General features: G+C 43.0%; 1 protein-coding gene across 1 annotated transcript; it reads left to right on the forward strand.

Annotated features, from left to right (window-relative positions):
* The first annotated feature begins 16346 nt into the window (after positions 1-16346).
* On the forward strand, positions 16347-19871 carry IZUMO1R (IZUMO1 receptor, JUNO). Its single transcript, XM_054439351.2, has 5 exons — positions 16347-16645; positions 17392-17535; positions 18231-18440; positions 18881-19016; positions 19141-19871. The coding sequence occupies exons 1-5, from the start codon at positions 16562-16564 to the stop codon at positions 19407-19409; spliced, it is 843 nt and encodes a 280-aa protein (XP_054295326.1). The 5' UTR covers positions 16347-16561; the 3' UTR covers positions 19410-19871.
* The last annotated feature ends 2208 nt before the right edge of the window (positions 19872-22079 follow it).

A 22079-nucleotide genomic window follows, 5' to 3' on the forward strand; every position in this document is an offset into this window, starting at 1 on the left:
ATTCATTAAATCTTCTTGTGGACTCTAAGGACCTTTCCATGGACCCCCAAGGTGATTCATGAAATTACAGAATCCAGGTTCAAAAACACTGGAGGACAGATGTCACCAAAAATGGTGGAATAGGGAGCCCTAAGGACCTATTCCTCCACTGAAGCAAATGTTAAGCTAGTGAAAGCTGTTAAACTATTTTGGAATGTGAGAATCTAATAAGAAAAACCTTACAACAACCAGGAGAGTGCTTAATAAAGAGGAGACTTCTAAATTTCAATAAGAAATTGTGTGGCATTTTTGCTTATCCACCTATCACCCCCTATACCCTAGCTTGGTGGTGGCCATAGGAATGGTGGCCACGTTCCTGGTGGTTTAGTTGCTAGTGCCAGAAAGATCAGTACAGACCTTGCTATCAATAAATTGTGGTTGTGCATTTTAACCTTTTTGGCAGTTCCTTGAGAGGCTGGCTTAGAGAACTGCCTTTGTTTTACCTCACTTTGAATTCTCTCATGACTGGAGGCCTCCTGGACAGCATTTATCAAAAGCACATATGGACGTTATACAATGGACAGCCACCTGGAGAAAGAGGTGGAGAATGGGACAAGCAGCAGACAGACCAAAAATCCTGGGAATGAGGAGCCTGAGGATCAAGATAAATGGGGAAATAAGGACTTTGAAGGACTCCTGAATGTATCAGGGAATCCAGAGAACCATGTGCATGCTCTGAATAAATGTTCAGAAAGATCTGGGATGATTCGGTGCTTGCATCTCTGGCTGATCTTTGGGCCCTGCAGAAGCAGGAGAATAAGGGTTAAGACAGAGTTGTAGGTGGTTTGGCTAAGCATTGAATGCTCCAGGTCAAAAATAATCTGCAAAGACTGCAGATGCCACTAAGTATTTTTCATTTTATTTTTGGTTCCAAGCATTTAAGTATCTCTCAGGTGACTGCCTAACTGCTGAGACATAACAGTGACCATACACAACAAGAAATACAATCTTTGCCAAATTCTTTGGAAAAGTTACTAAACAAATGGATGGCTGCAGCCCAAAACAAACAACAGTAGCCAATTATTGGAAAGGGAGATAATCTGACTTCCAGAGTTACAAACATGCAAAAAATTATGAACATGCAAAGAAACAGAAAAATATGACCCATTCACGGGAAGAACAAGAAAGAGACATTGACAGAAGCTTTCCCTGAGGAAGCTCAGACATTGAACTTAGCAGGTAAACATTTTAAGTCAACTGTCTTAAAGATGCTCAAATAACTAGGGGAAACTATGAAAAAGAACTAAAGAAAACCAGGAAAATGATGTCTCAACAGAGAATATCAATAGACAGAAAGTATAAGAAGAAACCAAATAGAAATTCTGGAGGTGAAAACTATAATAGCTACTTTTGTCAAATTCACTAGAGGAGTTCAACAGAAAATTTGAGCAGGCAGAACAAACACTCAGTAACTTGAGGAATGGTTCATTAAAATTATCCAGTCTGAGCAAGAGGGAAAGTTCAAAGACAGAGGAGAGAGAATCATGATTAAGTTTAGCTCGATGGGTCCATTGGCTTTATACAGGAAGATGGCCACCTTTTCCATTGCATCAGAAAGTAAGTGGGAAAATAATGTTAAGAAGAGATAGATGATAACACTGTAATAAGCCTACAAATTAGGGAAGGGTGAAAAATAAAATAATTTGAAGACAAAAAAATTATCCAGTCTGAGTAAAGAAAAAATAATAAAGAAAAGTAGTCCTAGCCAAAGCAATCAGACAATAAATAAAAGGCATCCAAATCAGTAAGAGGAAGTCAAACAGTCACTGTTCACCAATGACATGATTGTATACCTAGAAAACCCTAAAGACTCATCCATAAAGCTCCTAGTTCTGATAAATGAATTCAGTAAAGTTTCAGGTTACAAAATCAATGTACACAAAACAGTAGCACTGCTGTACACCAACAATGACCAAGCCGAGAATTAAATCAAGAACTCAATCCCCTTTAAAACAGCTACCAAAAAATAAATAAATAAATAAAAGAAAGGAAAAACACCTAGGAATATATATAACCAAGGAAGAAAAAGATCTCTACAAGGAAAACTCCAAAACACTGCTGAAAGAAATTATCTATGACACAAACAAATGGAAACACATCCCATGCTCATGGGTGGGTAGAATCAATATTGTGAAAATGGCCATACTGCCAAAAGTAATCTGCAAATTCAATGCAATTCCCATCAAAGTATCATTATCATTCTTTGCAGAACTAGAAAAAACAATCCTAAAGTTCATATGGAACCAAAAAACAGCCTGCATAGCCAAAGCAAGACTAAGAAAAAGAACAAATCTGGAGGCATCACATTACCCAGCTTCAAATTATACTACAAGGCTATAGTTACCCAAACAGCATAATACTGGTATAAAAATCAGGACATAGACTGGTGGGACAGAATAGAGAACCCAGAAATAAAGCCAAATACTTATAGCCAACTGATCTTTGACAAAGCAAACAAAAACATAAAGTGGGGGAAAGACACTTTATTCAATAAATGGTGCTGAGATAATTGACAAGCCACATGTAGAAGAACGAAACTGGATCCTCATCTCTCACCTTATACAAAAATCAACTCAAGATGGATCAAAGCCTTAAATCTAAGACCTAAAACCATATAAATTCTAGAACATAACATCAGAAAAACTCTTCTAGATATTAGCTTAGGCAAAGAGTTCATGGCCAAGAACTCAAAAGCAAATGCAGCCAAAACAAAGATAAATAAATAGGACCTAATTAAGCTAAAAAGCTTTTGCACAGCAAAAGAAATAATCAGCAGAGTAAACAGGCAACCCATGGAGTGGGAGAAAAATCTTCACAAACTATGCATCAAACAAAGGACTAATATCTAGAATCTACAAGGAACTCAATTGAGCAAGAAAAAAAAACCCAAATAATCTCATCAAAAAGTGGGCAAAGACATGAATAAACAATTCTCAAAAGAAGACATACGAATGGCCAATAAAAATATGAAGAAATGTTCGACATCACTAATTATCAGGGAAATGCAAGTCAAAATCACAATGACGTTACTCCTGCAAGAATGGCCATAATTAAAATATCAAAAAATAACATATGTTGGCATGGATGTGGTGAAAAGAGAACACTTTTACACTGCTGGTGAGAAGGTAAACTAGTACAACCACTATGGAAAACAGTATGGAGATTCCTTAAAGAACTAAAAGTAGAGCTACCATTTGATCCACAATCCCACTACTGGGTATCTACCCAGAGGAAAAGAAGTCATTATATGAAAAAGACACTTGCACATGCATGTTTATAATAGCACAATTCACAATTGCAAATATATGGAACCAGCCTAAATGCCCATCAACCAATGAGTGATGAGTGGATAAATAAAATGTCATATATATCATATACATACCATGGAATACTACTCAGTCATAAAAAAGAAATGAAATAATGGCATTCACAGCAACCTGAATGGAATTGGAGACTATTATTCTAAGTGAAGCAACTCAGGAATGGAAAAGCAAATATTGTATATTCTCACTTATAAATGGGAGCTAAGCTATGAGGACGCAAAGGCATATGATATAAAGCACTTTGGGGACTCAGAGGGGGAGGATGGGAGGGCAGTGAGGGATAAAAGACTATACGTTGGGTACAGTGTACACTGCTTGGATGATGGGTACACCAAAATCTCAGAAATCATCACTAAAGAACTTATCCATGCAATCAAAAACCACTTGTTTCCCAAAAACTACTGAAATAAAATTAAAAAATAAACTATATTTTTTTAAAGAAAAAGGAACAGAGTCTAAGGGAACTGTGGGACACCATCGAGCATACCAAGAAGCATCCCAGGAGGAGAGAAGAGAGAGAAAGAGGCAAAAAAAGCTATTTGAAGAAATCATGGCTAAAATGTCTTGAATTTGATGAAATACATGAATCTATATATCCAAGAAATTCAACAAACTCTAAGTAGAATAAACTCAAAGACATCTACAGTGAGGCACAATGATAATTAAACTGTCAAGAAAAAAAGGACTAAGACAATTTTGAAAGTGGCAGGAGAGAAACATCTCGTCATATACAAGCAATCATCAATAAGTTTAACAGCTCATTTCTCATCAGAAACCATGAAAGCCAAAAGGCAACGGGGTGACATAGTTTAAAGCCTGTAAATTAAGAATTACATGTTTATAGAAATATTCTTTAAAAACCAAAATGAAATTTAAAAAAAAAAAAAGGCCAGGTGCAGTGGCTCACGCCTGTAATCCCAGCACTTTGGGAGGCTGAAGTGGGTGGATCACCTGAGGTCAGGAGTTCAAGACCAACCTGACCAACATGGCGAAAACCCGCCTCTACTAAAAATACAAAAATTAGCTGGGTGCGGTGGTGGGCACCTGTAATCCCAGCTACTCGAGAAGCTGAGACATGAGAATAGCTTGAACCTGGGAGGCGGAGGTTGCAGTGAGCCGAGATTGCGCCATTGCACTCCAGCCTGGGCAACAGAGCAAGACTCCGTCTCAAAAAAAAAAAAACAGAAAAACTAAACTAAAATGAAATTAAGACATTCTCAGATCAAAACTAAGAAAGTTTATTGCTAGCAGTCCTGCCCTAAAAAAAATGCTAAAAGCAGTCTTTCAGGATGAAATGAACAGACACTACACAGTAATTCAAAATGATATGAAGAAAAAACACCAGTAAAGGTAACAACATAGGTGAATATTAATATAAAAGCCAGGGTTATTGTATTTTTGGTTTGTAACTCATCTTTCTTTTCCTATATTATTTAAAATATAAGTACAAAAAGCACTAATTATAAATTTCTGCTAATTGGCACACAATGTATAAAGACGAAACTGTTAACAGCAGCAATGTAAAGAGGGAGGGCAGCTGTACAGGAGCAGAGATTTCTACGCTGTTGAAGTTAGTTGCTATCAATTCAGAGAAATTTAGGATGTTAATTATAATCTCCAGGGTAACCACTAAGAAAATAACTAAGAAACATACAGAAAAGGAAATGAGGTGGGAATCAAAATGGCACACAAGAAAAAAATAAGAAAATAATCTAGAGGTCCTCTGGCTCATTTTGCCAACAGGTGCAAGAATTGGCTTTCAGTGGAATATGACACATATAGCCTGTGGGCAAAATGAGACTCCTCTGAACAGAAATTCAGCCCACATGAGATTTTCAGCAAAAACATAATATAAATAAACATGAAGCATTATCTAGGTAATAAGCATGACCTAGCAGTTCAACATGGTCTGGGAACCTGCCTACAGTTGCTCCTGTGAAATTGAGGCCTGGTGCTACATAGCAAGCCAAAATTTTTCTAAGTCTGCTTGGCAGAAGTCTCATGCCATGATGTTAATGGGTATAACACACAAAAGGGCTGCAGTAGTCAAATATTTTTGAAATGCTGGGTTAAATGGAGTTCAAGAAATGTCTTGGCTGGACACGGTGACTCATGTCTGTAATACCAGAACTTTGGGAGGCCGAAGCGGGTGGATCACCTGAGGTCAGGAGTTCCAGACCAGCCTGGCCAACATAGTGAAACCCTGTCTATACTAAAAATACAAAAATTAGCCAGGCATGGTGGCATGTGCCTGTAGTTCCAGCTACTCACTCCGGAGACTGAGGCAGGAGAAGCACTTGAACCCGGGAGGCGGAGACTGCATTGAGCCGGGATCACGCCACTGTACTCCAACCTGGCTGACAGAGCAAGACTCTCTCTTTAAAAAAAAAAAAAAAAAAAAAGTCTTTACTGCAGTACTTATTGGAATCTGTAACACATTGTGCATGTACACTTTGAGTCCTCAGGAGGTAGTGATAACACGAATGTTTCCCAAACATTTTCATCGTGGAAAGAATCTGTTATCTTTGAGACTGGAACTTCAGGGAATATTCTTTAGAGAATGGTGCATAGGAAAGTTAAGCAAAAAAAAATAGAGGTATTCTAAACCCCCGTTTCTTCATGACCATAGTTGGGGTGATGGCATTTAGGGTTGCTGTGTGATAACCTTAGTGACACACTTGGCCCAGTGGCTGCCACATGGCAGGTGTTTAAACTTTGCAGATTTTATTAGACTTAATTGCCAATTAAACACTCAATAGACTTTTATTTTCTGTTTAATGTAGAATAGGGGGAACACAGACTTGAAGCCAGACAGATTGGGCCTCAAATCCTTGTTCCATTGCTCGCCACCGATTACAGACTTTAACAAGAGATACAAAATACCTTCCTAGCAACACCTAGATTACCATTTTGTTGAGAATAGGGGGCAATAGCCTAGATAATTTCGTACATAACGACCACATGAATCCACCCTTAGACAACCTGGCACCCATACAAATCTTCTTAAGCCATATTTAATATCCAAATAAAGACAACAAAGTGATACTTCCGCCTAATATGACACAGCTATCCTGTGTGCAAACAGAAACATGCTAATCCTTTCCCCAGAACAGAATGCAGATTCTTGGGTGATATTCACTCTTTTCCTTTCATATCTTTTAGCTTAAATACAAAGAGTGGACCACATATGACAGTGATGACAGTGGCCCCATAAGATCATAATACTGTATTTTTACTATACCTTTTGTATGTTTAGATATGTTTAGATGCAAAAATGCTTATCATTGTGTTACAGTTGCCTACAGTATTCAGTATAGTAACATGCCGTATAGGTTTGTAGCCTGGAAACAATAGGCTATACTACTATATTTAGCCTAGGTGTATGGTAGGCTATACCCTCTAGGTTTGTGTAAATACACTCTATGATGTTTGCATGATGTCAAAATTGCCTAACAACACATTTCTCAGAATATATTCCTGTTATTAAGCAACACATGACTGTACTGTGATATAAAGTTAACTATTGGCCAGGCATGGTGGCTCACACCTGTAATCCCAGCACTTCGGAAGGCTGAGGTGGGAGGATCACTTAAGCCTGGCAGTTTGAGACCAGTTTGGGCAAAATAGTGAGACTCATCTCTGCAAACAAACAAACAAACAAAATAATTAGCCAAGTGTGGTGGTGCATGCCTGTAGTCCTAGCCACTTAGAAGGCTGAGGTGGGAGGATCACTTAAGCCCAGGAGTTTGAGGCTGCAGTGAGCCGTGATCATGCCACTGCACTCCAGCTTGGGCAACAAAGTGAGACTCTGTCTCAAACAAAATAAATAAATAAAGGTAACTATTACTAATATATCTTCTGTCCTATGAAAGAGGTAAGACTGAACAACTTATTTAACTTCTTTGAGGTGATCTCTAAAATGGGTTTAAAACACCTACACAGGATTGTTTGCTCATTCCTTCATTCAGCAGTCATTCATACTAATCAATGTCAACTGTGTTCTATACACAAAGACATTCATATATGATACAATCTTTGCCCTTGATTAGCAGACAGGCAGTGAGATGAGATGTCTCAAGAATTTGATACAGGACCTGGAACAGAGCCAATGCTTGAGAAATCTTAGTTGCCTTCCCCTTATTCATGGAATGGGTAAGGCGCAGCTCTGAGAACAACCATCCTCATATCCTGGGTTTCTTCACTTCACCCAAACAGACCATTTATCCTTCAGTAGAAATAACCCCAGAACACTTCCTCCAGATTCAAAGAAAACACCATGCCAAGGGATTTGGCAGATAAAGGAGGAGATAAAGCCTTTCCACATTTCTATGAATGAGTGCAATGCTTTGTCTTTAAGGAAAATACAGCAAGAGGCCTCAATGTTTCCTCTTAAGCCCCAGTATGCATGGCAACCAGACATTGCACACACTTTGATCATAAAACGGAAGCATCAACTCAAATATGAAAAGACACTTAGCAACTTAAAATCTATTATAGTTTCATAAATTGGAGTCTTTGAATGTTCCCAACTATTAACATTTTTCAGAGATTTAAGTCTTAAATAAACTTAAAGCAATTCAAGAGCTTCACATAATGGTACATCTCACTGGTCTATAATAAAGGTCTCTGAAGAATCACAAAATTTACTTTTCTAGAAATGGCAACTGCTTAATCATTGTATTGCAAGGCAATTTACCCACAGCCTCCTGGAAAATTGATTTTCCTCTCTCTGTCTTTTCATTTGTAAGCACAAGGGCATAAAGAGCCAAATATTTGCCACCTTAAAACTATTTACTTTCCATTATTTTCTGTCTATAAAAACTATAAAATACATTGTGGACCTTCCAACTCTTCTGCAAAATTTCTCAGATACTTTCAATGTAAGACAAAGACTAAAACAAATCCAAAAAGATGCATATTTGTTTTCTCTAGGCTATGAAGTATAACCCAACTGATTCCATTCTTCAAACTTGAAATTGTGTACTTGACTAAGAAAAAAACAAAAAACAAAAAACAATTCACCAACTGCATTTGCCAAGCCTCATGGTTTATAGAGCTATGGGGAGTCAGGAAGATGAGCCCAGCAAGACACAGGACGTCTAGTGATAGGAGAGGTGAATAAAGAGAAGAAAAACAATCATTTTCTACAAAGTAGAAATTGAAACGCCTGCAAATCACATATGTACATGACCATCTAAATATGACCATACAGAAACTCAGATTTCCAAGAATTTTTCCTGGTATGCTTCTTGGCAAAAATGAATCATAGGAGAAATCTTTTTTTTTTTAACCAAAAAACAATCGCTTGTTCATTTAACAAATACCTACTGAGTTCCTATCATGTACCCAGAACTGTGGTTATAGGTGTGAGACTGACAGACATAGTTTCTACTGGTCTAGGAGCTTACAGCCGCCCAGTGGGGAACACATGAGTCAGCAGGCATTTCTGGAATAGTGTGGCACATGATGGAGGTAACCCAAGAGCTATGAGAGAGAGTACCTGGAAGGACACCTAACCCAGATTTGGGCTTCCTTGGATATAGATATCTTCAAATTGAGATCTAGAAAATAACAAGTTAGCTAAGGGAAGATACTGCATGTTTTGAGGATGACGGGGGAGGTCCCATGTGAAATGGAACAGCATGTACAAAAGCCTGGAGCAACAGTGATCATAGAGAGTTCAAAGTATTGAAGACAGTTCCGTTTAGCTGGACTTTCCCACACTGGGAAGGATAGGATTGTGGATACAATTCTAATGCTGCCACCAACACTGGCTTACATCCTTGGAAAGTGAAGGGGAGAGATGGGGTGAGGACATAGCCACACTGAGAGTCATGCTTTGGGCAGCCTTGCCTACAAGGGGCCACTGAACCATACGTATTATACCCATGTAAAATTGTCCCAGTCTAAAAGAACATATGTAGGGGTGTTTCAAGGTCCTTTGAGAGGAGCTACTGCTAAGTTTGCGCCTATTCAAATACTTTTCATTTTAAGCATACTAGATTGGCAGGAGGGGCATCCACTGAAAATTGGACTGTGAGGAAAGAGCATGGCCTGTGGAGTCAGAAACACTGAGTTCTACCCAGGTTCAGGCCCTGTGGGTTGTCGCACCTGACACATCCCATTCACTCACTCACTCATTCATGTATTCAAATACTGACAGGCCCTTCTATGTACCATAAACTGGCAGGAGCAGGTGACAGAAGGTGATATGGTTCGGCTGTGTCCCCACCCAAAATCTCATCTTGAATTATAATCCCCATAATCCCCATGTGTCAAAGGCAGGGCCAGGTAGAGGTAATTAGATCATGGGAGTGATTTCACCCATGCTGTTCTCATGGTAGTGAGTGAGTGAGTCTCACAAAACCTGATGGTTTTATAAGCTTCTGGCATTTTCCTTGCTTGCACTCACTTGGTCCTGCAACCCTATGAAGAAGATGCCTGCTTCTCCTTTGCTTTCCGCCATGATTGTAAGTTTCCTGAGGCCTCCCCAGCCATGCGGAATTGTGAGTCAAACCTCTTTCCTTTATAAATTACCCAGTCTCAGGTATTTCTTCATAGCAGTGTGAGAACTGACTAATACAGAAGGATAAAGCAAAGTCTTCACCCTTAAGGAACTCAAGAGTCTAAGGAGGGAGGGCAAGCAAATATGCAGAAGATTGCATTACCATGTATTAAATACGATGCTGAAAGAAGCATTGAATGCCATGATAGTCCACAGAGGAAGGGGCAAAAGCAGGCTGTCTTGTGATGAAGGTGCCTGAGCAGAGCCCGAGATGATGAGCAGCCTGGCGGAGAAGCAGGGAAAGGTCATCCCCAGCAGATGGAGCTGCAGATGAAAAGGAACAGAGCAGTGGTGGCTCATTCAGAGAGCAGAGAGCAGGGAGTAGCTCAGTGTGGCTGGCCTGAAGGGTGAGGATGGGATGGGGGGTGAGAAGTTTCTGTTGTAACCCATGTCAGATGATGAAGAGCCTCGAATGACCATGTTAAAGTATTTGCATGAGGTGGCAGAGGAAGACGGGTCCAGGATAGCTCCAGTCAGGGTGACTGGAGGGAAGGGGTGCCATTAGCCAGCACAGAAAAGCAGATTGAATGAGGAGCTAAAACAGGTAAGTGTAAGGTGCCTGTGAGAAATTCAAGTGCAATACCATTGGAAGTATGTAGATATGTAATTCTACAGGTCGGAACTGTATAGAGATTTAAGAATACCCACATAAAGATGATCACTGAAGCCATGTTGGGGGTGAGATTGCCCAGAGAGTGTGTACCATAAGAAGAGAAGAGGTCCAACCAAGAACAGAGCCCCAGAAAGCACTTAAAGGGCAGAAGGAGGAAATGGAACCTATCAAAGGGACCAACAAGGAACTAGTTGAGACGTAGGAGGAAAGCCCTGAGAATCAAGGAAGACGTGAGTTTCAAGAAGGCCAGGGGGACTGAGGACTTTGGTCAAAGGCAGCTGAGGGGTCAGGTAGGATACAGATGGACCTTACCCACTGGATTGGATAATTTAGAAGTTGCTGCTAAATTATCCAGAGTGGATTCTAGGGAAGGGTGGTGGAGCCAGGCAGCAGGGAGGGATAATGAACATGAGGAGACACAGAGGAGCCACCATGAACATACACAGGTTTTATACAAAACATGGCTAGGAAGAAAAGACAGTTTGGTAGCTGAGGTGGAACTTAGGGTCAAAGGACAGTTCCAGGAATGGACATTGGGTGGATTGAAAATATATGAAGAGGCCAGGTGTGGTGGCTCACACCTGTAATCCCAGCACTTTGGGAGGCCAAGGCAGGTGGATCACTTGACGTGGGGAGTTCCAACCAGCCTGGCCAACATGGTGAAACCCCGTCTCTACTAAAAATACAAAAATTAGCCAGGCTTGGTGGCACGTGCCTGTAATCCCAGCTACTGGGGAGGCTGAGGCAGGAGAATTGCTTGAACCCAGGAGGCGGAGGTTGCAGTGAGCTGAGATTGCACCATTGCACTCTAGCCTGGGCGATGTAGCAAGACTCCATCTCAAAAAAAAAAAAAGGAAAGAAAGAAAATGTATGGAGAACAGTTGCATATTGTAAAACTGCATGCAAACCTTAGTTACTAGTTAATAATGCTCTCTGATACACCCAGCAGCAACCTGGTTTGAATGTGACAATGTGACATAAGTGTGATGGTGAGCAAGGGAGCCATCAGCCCGAGAAGGAAAATATGGAGAGTAAAGACATTTGTTCTTTCTCCTCTGTAATTTTCAGTTAATTCCTTGTCCATAGAACATTGGTGTTTTGCTCTCTGTTCTCCCCTTACTTGGACTCTCTTCAACAGTTGATGAGCTTCACACTCATTTCACACTCATTTCCCTTGTGGTGATTAGACCTAAAAAGTGGCCTTCTTCAAGTGGCAATGAGAGGCCCCAGCATTAACACTCTGAAATATCATGGAAATTATCAGAAATTGAAGAGGCTGTGGTTGGAACATCTGGGAGTGAGGAAGAAAACTGAGAGAGGAAAGGCAGGGAGGGGAGGGGTGGGAGAAAAGGCTGAGAGGAGAGGTCACTATAAACTAGAAGGAAGAATAGGGGAGGGAAGGAAAAGAAAGAGGGGATAGGAAGGAAAGGAGGAGAGGGGAGGGAGGGAGAGGAGAAAGAGAAAAGAGGGAAGAGATGGGAAGAAGGATGGGGAGAGGGAGAAAGGAGAGGTCACTTTAAGCTGGAGAGAAAAGGATGGGTGAGCACATGATAAAGGAGAAGAAAGAGAGGAAAGCAAGGAAGGCAGGGGAAAGGGAGAGATGGGATAGGTCAGGTTAAACTAGGGAAGTGTCTGAATTAATATTCCAGGAAGAGATGCTGGGAGAATTGAAAATGTATCAAGAACAATTGCACATTGTAAAACTGCATACAAACCTCACTTAAGAGCTATTACACTCAGCAGCAGGAAGAAAGAGAGGCAGAAAAGAGAGATGGGATACGTCAGGTTAAACTAGAGAAGGGTCTGAGTTAAAACTACGTTTTTAAGAAATGCAGTTTGGGCCAGGCACGGTGGCTCACACCTGTAATCCCAGCACTTTGGGAAGCCAAGGCAGGTGGATCACTTGAGGTCAGGAGTTTGAGACCAGCCTGGCCAACATAGGGAAACCCTATCTCTACTAAAAATACAAAAAATTAGCCGGGCATGGTGGTGTGCACCTGTAATCCCAGCTACTCGGGAGGGAGGCTGAGGTGGGAGAATCGCTGGAACCCGGGAGGCAGAGGTTGCAGTGAGCCGAGATTGTGCTACTGCATTCCAGCCTAGGTGACAGAGCGAGAGTCTGTCTCAAAAAAAAAAAAGAAAGAAAAGAAAAGAAATGCAGTTTTATTATACTCAGGTATTTCTCCTCATTTAGTCAACAAATTGCAGAGTATGCACTCTGGGCCAGGGACTGTGTCTGACCCTGTGACCATTACTGTCTTCTGGAGCTGCTTACAGAAGAGGCAAGGTCGAGCCTGTCTGCAGGCATTCATTTCCAAGGGCAGGAGGTATGTGCAATGACTGCAGCAGCATAAGCTCCAAAAGATATCTCACCAGCCCACGCTTCCCTGACAGGAAGCCTTCGGTTCTGAGAGCTGAGGGGTATGTATCCCTAGACACAGAGGCTGGGCTATGACAGAACAGCCCTGGAAGAGGGGCAGGACAATGACAGACCATCAGGCCTCAGGAGTGCCCAGAGCATCAGTGAGAGCAAGGACAACAGATTAAGATGGGAAAAGTAAACAAAAACCACATTTAGAAGAGCTGGTGTGCCGTGTTAAGGACGTGGGTCTTACCTTAAGGTCTAGAAAGGTTTTAAACATGGGAGTGTCATAACTGTCTTTACATTTTTAAAAGATCATTCTGAAAAACAAAGACTGCAAACAAATGTTGAACCCTAGTTAATGAAATGCATGTTTGAATTACTTGGGAAGACATCAGTTTACTGATATCTGCAATTTACTTTGAAATGCATAAAAAATAATAAGACTGATACCTGAATAGAGAGAAGGATGGTTGGCTAAATATATAATAAAGAAAATATAATAAAATGGTAATGGTGAAATCTAAGTGGTGGGCATATGGGAGAGAGTTCACTATAAAATTGTCTCAACTTTATGTTTGAAAACTTTCATAATTAAAGTACTGATAAAAGAAATGAAATAATTATATGAAAAATATACCTGCATTCTTATGTTTATTACAGCACTATTCACAATAGTAAAGATTTGGAATCAACCTAAGTGTTCATTAACAGATGAATGGATAAAGTAAATGTGGTAAAATATATACAACGATACACTATTCATCCATATAAAAGAATGAAATCGTATCTTTTGCAGTAACATGGATGGAACTGAAGCCACTATCTTAAGTAAAACAACTCAAACAAAAAGTCAATACTGCATTTTCTCACTTAAAAGTGGAAGCTAAATAATATGTACACATGGACATAGAGCATGGAATAATAGATGTTGGAGACTCGGAAGGGTGGGAGGGGATGAGGTATAAGAAATTACATAATGAGTACAATGTACAAAGCACAGACTTCACCACTATGCAATATATCCATGTAACCAAACTGCACTTATACCCTTAAATTTATACAAATTAAAAAAAAATTCTGAGAAATTAGATCATTATGGCTGCTACATGATTAAAGCTCTGGAAAAGGGTGGGAGAGCTAGTTAGGAGGTTGTTGCAGTAACTGAGGCAAAGAGCTGATCATGGTCCAGACAGTTAAGTAAGGGATGTGAATTCAAGAGATATTTAGAAAGTTAAATCAACAGCTTCGGCGATTAGATAGACATAGAGGGAAGAATAAATTAATATCCCTATTTACCTGCCCTAGACAGAAACCAATTAAGAGTTTAGAATCAGGTTTGGGGTGAGAAGAATTCATGAGACCCACTAAGAACTCTGAATCACTGAAGTCCCCATCGGCTGGCCTCTGACATCAGATTCTCACCAGAAGACTCCTGGCTCTAGCTCTTCACTTTCGTAGTCTGTTCTCGAACTCAGTGGGGGAGTGACCTCAGGATGGGAGAGGGGAAGGAAGTCATCACTGCCCAGCATCTCCAGTGGCCCCAAACGAGAGCCAAGGCTGGGTTGCTTCACCTACTGCCCTGCCCTCCTTGTCCTCCCTCAGAGCCCTCTGAAGGCTGCTGTACCGCTTCTTTTGGAAATGGAAGTGTTCTGTTTTGTTGTGTGTGTGTGTTTTAGAATAAAAATTGTTTTGAATCAGCCACTTCAAATTGCTTCATCTACAGTCAGCTTTGATTTATCTGCTTTCAGTCAGAAAACAGATTGCTATGGAAGGCTCAGTCACAATAAGGCAAAAATGAGCTTTGCTCAAGGGTCTCAATCTGCCTCTCCCGAGAGCAGATGCTGGCCGGCCTGATGGTTCTCTGAAAGGCAGCCTCACTCACTGGGTAATTCCTCCCTTCCTCCCTCCCTCCACCTGCATATGCGCTGGCTGCAATTTTAGCTCATTTCCTACAGCTTTGTCCTGGAAACTGTTAGCAAGCCGCCCTTCGTCCTTCTTCCCACCCTATGAAGGACGGTTGTCAGAGGACCTATTTCCATTTCAATAATTACTCTTGTGATTCATGTCTGGATTCTCGGCTCTGGCACCTCCACAGCCATTTTAAATTGAACGTTAAACCCCAAATCTCCTACCTTGTCAACACTTGGAGCTTCCTGAATATTCGTGAGGAACTGAACAGAACATGAGAGCCTGCTTCTCCCTCTGTCAGGCTATAGAGATGCTATTACCATTTGGTATCTGACCCTAAGGAGGAGACTCCAGGCTCTGCTTAAGGTGGGGACATGGGAGACTGGGTTGATAACCGTCACTGTTCTAGAATAAAGCCAACACACACCTCCCAATGCATGCACAACCTCATTATGGCATTTAACTTTTTTAAAAAAGCAGACCTCACTTGAGACCCAGGCAGTATCTACTCTTTTAGTCCTGGAGGTTTCTCCCTACCTGGTCCTTAAGCATTAGACAGGGAGTCAAGTATACCTGAATTTATATTCCAGCTCTGCTACTCACCGCTGAGCCTCAATTTCCCCACAGCTACAACAAGGAGGGTGTTCATATTGGGGGTCTTTTTGAGACATCAGATCCTGTAGACAGCACCAGGCCAGGGCCTGCTCCTTGTTTGTGCTCAGCATTCAGTGGCTGTGATTACCCAGGTGTGGAGAATGTCATTTTCCAACATGAGTGTATGTTTTACACATCAATTGTATAGCTGAACACCACAGAATGTATTTTATTCCATTAAAAAACACTTTTAGTGTTTTGTTTTCATTTCCTTTGCATCAATAAAACTTCAGTGATTTCAGCTACTTTCAGAGAGAGAAAGAGAGGACATATTATAAAAACAAAGAAATATGCTCCTTTTCCAGCATTTTTATCATCTTTGGGACTCTCCCAAGAATCCTATCCAAGTTTCCAGTCTCTCCTTAGCTGAAAAGGATAGACTTGCAAATATGATCACTGCTGAGAACACTTGTAGAATATTTCACAGGACAATTATTCCTGTATGCTAAGGGAGGCTGCTTGGCGGGTTATGGGGGGACTTTCTTTGTTTTGTTTGCTTTGGCTTTGTTCGTATGTTTAAATTCTTGGGTCCCCAAGGCCACACTTCATCTCTGCATCCTGTGTCCTGGGTCTGCACTCCAGCAGGGACCATAGCTACCGTGGGCTGTGCAAGGACACTGTCAGAAAAGCTACCAGGTGACTGAGCTGATGCTTGGCTAACAGTGAAGGGGCAGGTAGAGCTACGGAACAGAACATAGGAGGGGTGTGTGGAGAGAGGATAAAAGAATAAAATTTAAAACCATTAAGACTTCCTCTATCCCAGGCACAATGCCAAGGTTTTTGTTCATGAACCTTCTCTTTATTTTTCCCAATCCCATAATAAAGACTTCCTTTACAGAGAGAGAAACTGACAGAGAGTTTGAGTCATTTTCTCCAGGACAGCCAGCTAGTAAGTGGCAGAGCTGAGAGCCGAACCCGGTAACTTATTGTAGAGCCCCGGATCTTGCCTACGATGGGGTCTGTTTCTCTAAGGAAGCAAACTTCCTCAGAACCCACGGGCCTGCAGAGCTGGGTGAGATAGACGCTATTTAATGGGAGCCACGTGGAGTTCTCCTCCTGCACCTGGACCTAGTAGAAATCAGACTGGGTAATAAATGGGCGGGACATGGAACTCCCCTCAGCCTCACAGTCTCAGGGGGAGGAGGGAGCAGGAGTACCTGGAGGCTCCTGCCTTGAAAGTGAGTATGAAGAGAGTGCTGGAAGGGGCAGCATCTTTCCTCCTTTTACCTAACAGACCTGATTCTTTAAAAATATTCGAGGCCATGGCTGAGCTTGAAACTGGTGATCTGGAGAGAGAACAGCCTTGGATTTGGACTTGAAGATGGGCTCTGAAGAGGGGGGCTGGGCTCTTCTTCCCCAGGATGTTTGAGGCTCTTAGCTCAGGGTAGGCTAGAAGTTTCCAGTTTCACCATGATGGGTCCAGGAGAGGCTCCTGCCAGACCTGGGGGGCTGGGGGAGCCATGGGCTCCTGGGTTATGAAGCTGAGGGGCCCTGTGTCCTAAGAGGTTGGGTGCTTGAGGCCCAGGGCCCCTCTGCCTTTTGCTTTGTCTCTCTTTCCACTACCTCTCATTACCACTACTACCCAGAACAGAGTTGGAAATAGGAAGGGCCCTCCTCCTCATTCCTGTGATGGGGATCAGACTTTGGATGTGGAAGGCTCCTTCTATCTGACTCATGCCTCGTCATGCCCCTGGCTCTGCAGGGCCAGCAAGGCCTCCAGCACTGTGTCAGGCCTCCAAGGATTATTCTACCTGCCCTGACATTCTGTGATGCTGCCTCTAACAGAAGGTCCTAGAAGCAGCCAGAGTGTTGCAATCATTTGAGGGAGATTGAAGCCCATCCTCCTTTTTCAGTGCCTGCTGTGAGGAAGGGGGTGGAGTGGGGTGTCCTTTCCTTCGAGTGTGCAGCATGGGTCTCTCTGCAGCAGGCCATGGCATGGTGGTGGCTGCTCCTGCTAGAGCTGTGGACAGTCATGCCCACCTGGGCTGGGGACGAGCTGCTCAACATCTGCATGAATGCCAAACACCACAAGAGAGTGCCCAGCCCAGAAGACAAGCTCTATGAGGAGGTACAGAGGCCAGACCTGGGTATGGGACGGGGAAGATCAGGGAAGGGACACAAATGCCAAGATGGTCTCTGAACCTCATCAACCCTGATCATTTGATTCCTGGAGTTGGGAGTTAAGCAAAGGCAACTAGATGGAAAGAGACTATGCCTTTTTGAGACCATAAGAGCCAAGTGATTCAAAGTTCCCATTTCTGAGCTGCTCCAGCCACCGGGAAAGCAGGGGCAGATGGTGATCCCAGAGGTCCATTGTTGACTCCTGCCTGCCAACAGGTCCTGGGGAAACATATGACTTATGTGACCCCTCCCCAAGCTCCTAAAGGCAATTGCCAGGGATATGGGAGGAAGACCACAGCTGGCATTTGGCCCACGAGACCCTCCCACCCAATGCAACCCCAGATTCCCCTGGATCTCTCTGGGGCTCTTCTACCTGCTTTGCCCTAAAAGGCTTCTGCTGGCTCTCAGGAGCTGAGAGCCCAGAAGTTGTGTTCCTAGAGGACTGTAGCAGCCTGTGGCAGGGGGTCAGTGTGCAGGTGCAAGATTATCAGGGTTCCTCTTATGTAGGGGCTTACGAGCTAAAGTCTTCTCACTTGCTCAGGCCTCCTAAGGGACATTTTCATTTCACCGCCTTTCTTCCCTAGACACTTGCTGATCCTTGCCCCTTGTGCCTGGGCCTTTTGTTTCTTCCTCTGCCTTCAGTGCATCCCCTGGAAGGACAATGCCTGCTGCACCCTCACAACAAGCTGGGAAGCCCATCTGGACGTGTCCCCACTCTACAACTTCAGCCTGTTTCACTGTGGACTGCTGATGCCTGGCTGTCGGAAGCACTTCATCCAGGCCATCTGCTTCTATGAGTGCTCCCCAAACCTGGGGCCCTGGATCCAGCCAGTGGGAAGCCTAGGGTGGGAGGTAGGAGGCAGATCTGTGCAATGCCCTGTTGTTATATTAACAGCCAGAGCTTTCATCTGATCTTATGCTGATGCCGCCAGGATGCTAGTAGGAATAGGTGTTATCTCCCTATGGACAAGAGCAGAGCCAGAGGCCCCTGCTGGAGAACCACATGGGGGAGACGGTTTTGACAACAGTGGGATGCGGGGCTATCACCACGGGAGGCTTGGTGGAGTTAGACGGACCTGAGCTTCAGTCTCATGTTCTGTCTCTACCAGCTGTATAGCCCAGGACAAGCTATTAAATCTCTTAGCCTCATTGGTATTATTTGTAAAATAATACTTAGAGACTTTATAGAAGATGATGTACATATGGTACCTGGCACAAACACCACTGTAGCTATTAGTAGTCTTCACATCTCTGCTATTAATGTTCTTATCTCTGGCTATGACTGCACCCAGGTGGCCCCAAGTGGGCAGGGAGAGCGAATTGTGAATGCGCCGCTGTGCCAGGAGGACTGTGAGGAGTGGTGGGAAGACTGTCGCATGTCTTACACGTGCAAATCTAACTGGCGTGGTGGCTGGGACTGGAGTCAGGGTGAGTGGTGCTGACAAGGCCTTGGTGGGGAAGCAGGCCCCTTGGTGGTCCCCACAAGGGTGCAGGTGCAAAGGCTAGGAATGAGGGAGTAGGAGGTAAGCTGTCCCTCCTCCATCCCCTGCAGGGAAGAACCGCTGCCCCAAAGGGGCGCAGTGCCTCCCTTTCTCCCATTACTTCCCCACCCCAGCTGACCTGTGTGAGAAGACTTGGAGCAATTCCTTCAAGGCCAGCCCTGAGCGACGGAACAGTGGGCGGTGTCTCCAGAAGTGGTTTGAGCCTGCTCAGGGCAACCCCAATGTGGCCGTGGCCCGCCTCTTCGCCAGCTCTGCCCCATCCTGGGAACTGTCCTACACCCTCATGGTCTGTTCCCTGTTCCTGCTGTTCCTTTCCTGAGAGCCCTTCTTCTCCAACCCACGTTCCTGCATGTCCACCAACTGTGGGTCAGGCCAGGCCATGGCCTACCTCCTTCCTCAGGCCCTCCCCTAAAAGGAGTGGCATGGGCTGGGGACTGCAGTGCCACCCAGTCCCCAGCCCATGCCACTGCTTTTAGGGGAGGGCCTGAGGAAGGAAGTGGCCACTGAGGCTTCAGCGGCTGGTGCCTCAGCCCTGCACATTTGGTCCGAGGCCCCCTCCACTGCTCTGCTCTGCTCTGCTTTAGCTGGCCTGGGAGGCAGCTTGGGGCTGGGAGTGCCAAGGTGACTGGCCCCCTCCTGCCTTGAGGGATGGGAGCTTTCAGGGGGCTCGAGGACTTTCCCATCCAGTTCACGCCAACCCATTTCTGTGACAGAGCTGATGGTGGCAGACCTGGCCTCCCATCCTCTGATGGTGTCTCCAATAAATCGGCACTCAAGGTCTCCTCTGCTTGACTTCCTCTGTCTTAGCTTTATGTGCAGGGACCCAACATGCACACAGAGGGAGCCAGTTTGCCCACTGCAATGAAGCCTCAAAGTTAGATTGTTACTTGCCTAACAATTACTAACTTCTTAATATCTGCCACACATCCTCACAACACCTCTCTGATGGGAGTACTTTCAATGCCCCCTTTTTTTTTCAATAAGTGACACCCCATACAAAAGACCTAAAGCCAGGGCGAGACGGATGGGGCCACCCAGCGCATCAGCTCTATTTTGGCTGCCAAAATTGAAGCAGCTACCTCGAATGCCTTCAGGGTTCCCTCTTCCTTTTAACACACTCATTTTACCCCCAGAATCACAGCACACTGGTCTATCATTTTGGAAACCCAAGTTCTAATCTGGCCTTTTTGCTTTCTGTATGACTTTTGGCAACTCCTGTGATCTTCATTAAGACTGCCTTGGCAGGGGTTGCAATCCTAGTCTCTGATAAAACAGACTTTAAACCAACAAAGATCAAAAGAGACAAAGGCCATTACATAATGGTAAAGGGATCAATTCAACAAGCAGAGCTAACTATCCTAAATATATATGCACCTAATACAGGAGCACCCAGATTCATAAAGCAAATCCTTAGTGACCTATAAAGAGATTTAGACTCCCACACAATAATAATGGGAGACTTTAACACCCCACTGTCAACATTAAACAGATCAACGAGACAGAAAGTTAACAAGGATACCCAGGAATTGAACTCAGCTCTGCACCAAGCGGACCTAATAGACATCTAGAGAACTCTCCACCCCAAATCAACAGAATATACATTCTTTTCAGCAACACACCACACCTACTCCAAAATTGACCACATAGTTGGAAGTAAAGCACTCCTCAGCAAATACAAAAGAACAGAAATTATCACAAACTGTCTTCAGACCACAGTGCAATCAAACTAGAACTCAGGATTAAGAAACTCACTCAAAACTGCTCAACTACATGGAAACTGAACAACCTGCTCCTGACTGACTACTGGGTAAATAATGCAATGAAGGCAGAAATAAAGATGTTCTTTGAAACCAACAAGAACAAAGACACAATATACCAGAATATCTGGGACACATTCAAAGCAGTGTGTAGAGGGGAATTTATAGCACTAAATGCCCACAAGAGAAAGCGGGAAAGATCTAAAATCGACACCCTAACATCACAATTAAAAGAACTCGAAAAGCAAGAGCAAACACATTCAAAAGCTAGCAGAAGGCAAGAAATAACTAAGATCAGAGCAGAACTGAAGGAAATAGAGACACAAAAAACCCTACAAAAAAATCAATGAATCCAGGAGCTGGTTTCTTGAAAAGATCAACAAAATTGATAGACCACTAGCAAGACTAAAGAAGAAAAGAGAAGAATCAAATGGACACAATAAAAAATGATAAAGGAGATATCACCACCGATCCCACAGAAATACAAACTAACATCAGAGAATACTATAAACACCTCTATGCAAATAAACTAGAAAATCTAGAAGAAATGGATAAATTCCTCCACACATACATCCTCCCAAGACTAAACCAGGAAGAAGCTGAATCTCTGAATAGACCAATAACAGGCTCTGAAATTGAGGCAATGATCAATAGCTTACCAACCAAAAAAAAGTCCAGGACCAGATGGATTCACAGCCGAATTCTACCAGAGGTACAAAGAGGAGCTGATACCATTCCTTCTGAAACTATTCCCATCAATAGAAAAAGAGGGAATCCTCCCTTACTCATTTTATGAGGTCAGCATCATCCTGATACCAAAGCCTGGCAGAGACACAACAAAAAAAGAGAAGTTTAGACCAATATCCTTGATGAATATTGATGCAAAAATCCTCAATAAAATACTGGCAAACCGAATCCAGCAGCACATCAAAAAGCTTATCCACCATGATCAAGTGGGCTTCATCCCTGGGGTGCAAGACTGCTTCAACATATGCAAATCAATAAATGTTATCCAGCATATAAACAGAACCAAAGACAAAAACCACATGATTATCTCAATAGATGCAGAAAAGGCCTTTGACAAAATTCAACAACCCTTCATGCTAAAAACTCTGAATAAATTAGGTATTGATGGGATGTATCTCAAAATAATAAGAGTTATCTATGACAAACCCACAGCCAATATCATACTGAATGGGCAAAAACTGGAAGCATTCCCTTTGAAAACGGGC

The sequence above is a fragment of the Pongo pygmaeus genome, chromosome 9, assembly GCF_028885625.2.
Source record: "Pongo pygmaeus isolate AG05252 chromosome 9, NHGRI_mPonPyg2-v2.0_pri, whole genome shotgun sequence".
Classification (NCBI taxonomy): Eukaryota; Metazoa; Chordata; class Mammalia; order Primates; family Hominidae; genus Pongo; species Pongo pygmaeus.

What these genes read in the sequence shown, in the direction of transcription:
- IZUMO1R (XM_054439351.2), top strand. Translation starts at nt 16,562, where the DNA reads ATGGGCGGGACATGGAACTCCCCTCAGCCTCACAGTCTCAGGGGGAGG. An exon ending in AAGACAAGCTCTATGAGGAG is followed by an intron (nt 17,536 to 18,230) that starts GTACAGAGGCCA and finishes CTCTGCCTTCAG; the next exon opens with TGCATCCCCTGGAAGGACAA. An exon ending in TGGCTGGGACTGGAGTCAGG is followed by an intron (nt 19,017 to 19,140) that starts GTGAGTGGTGCT and finishes CATCCCCTGCAG; the next exon opens with GGAAGAACCGCTGCCCCAAA.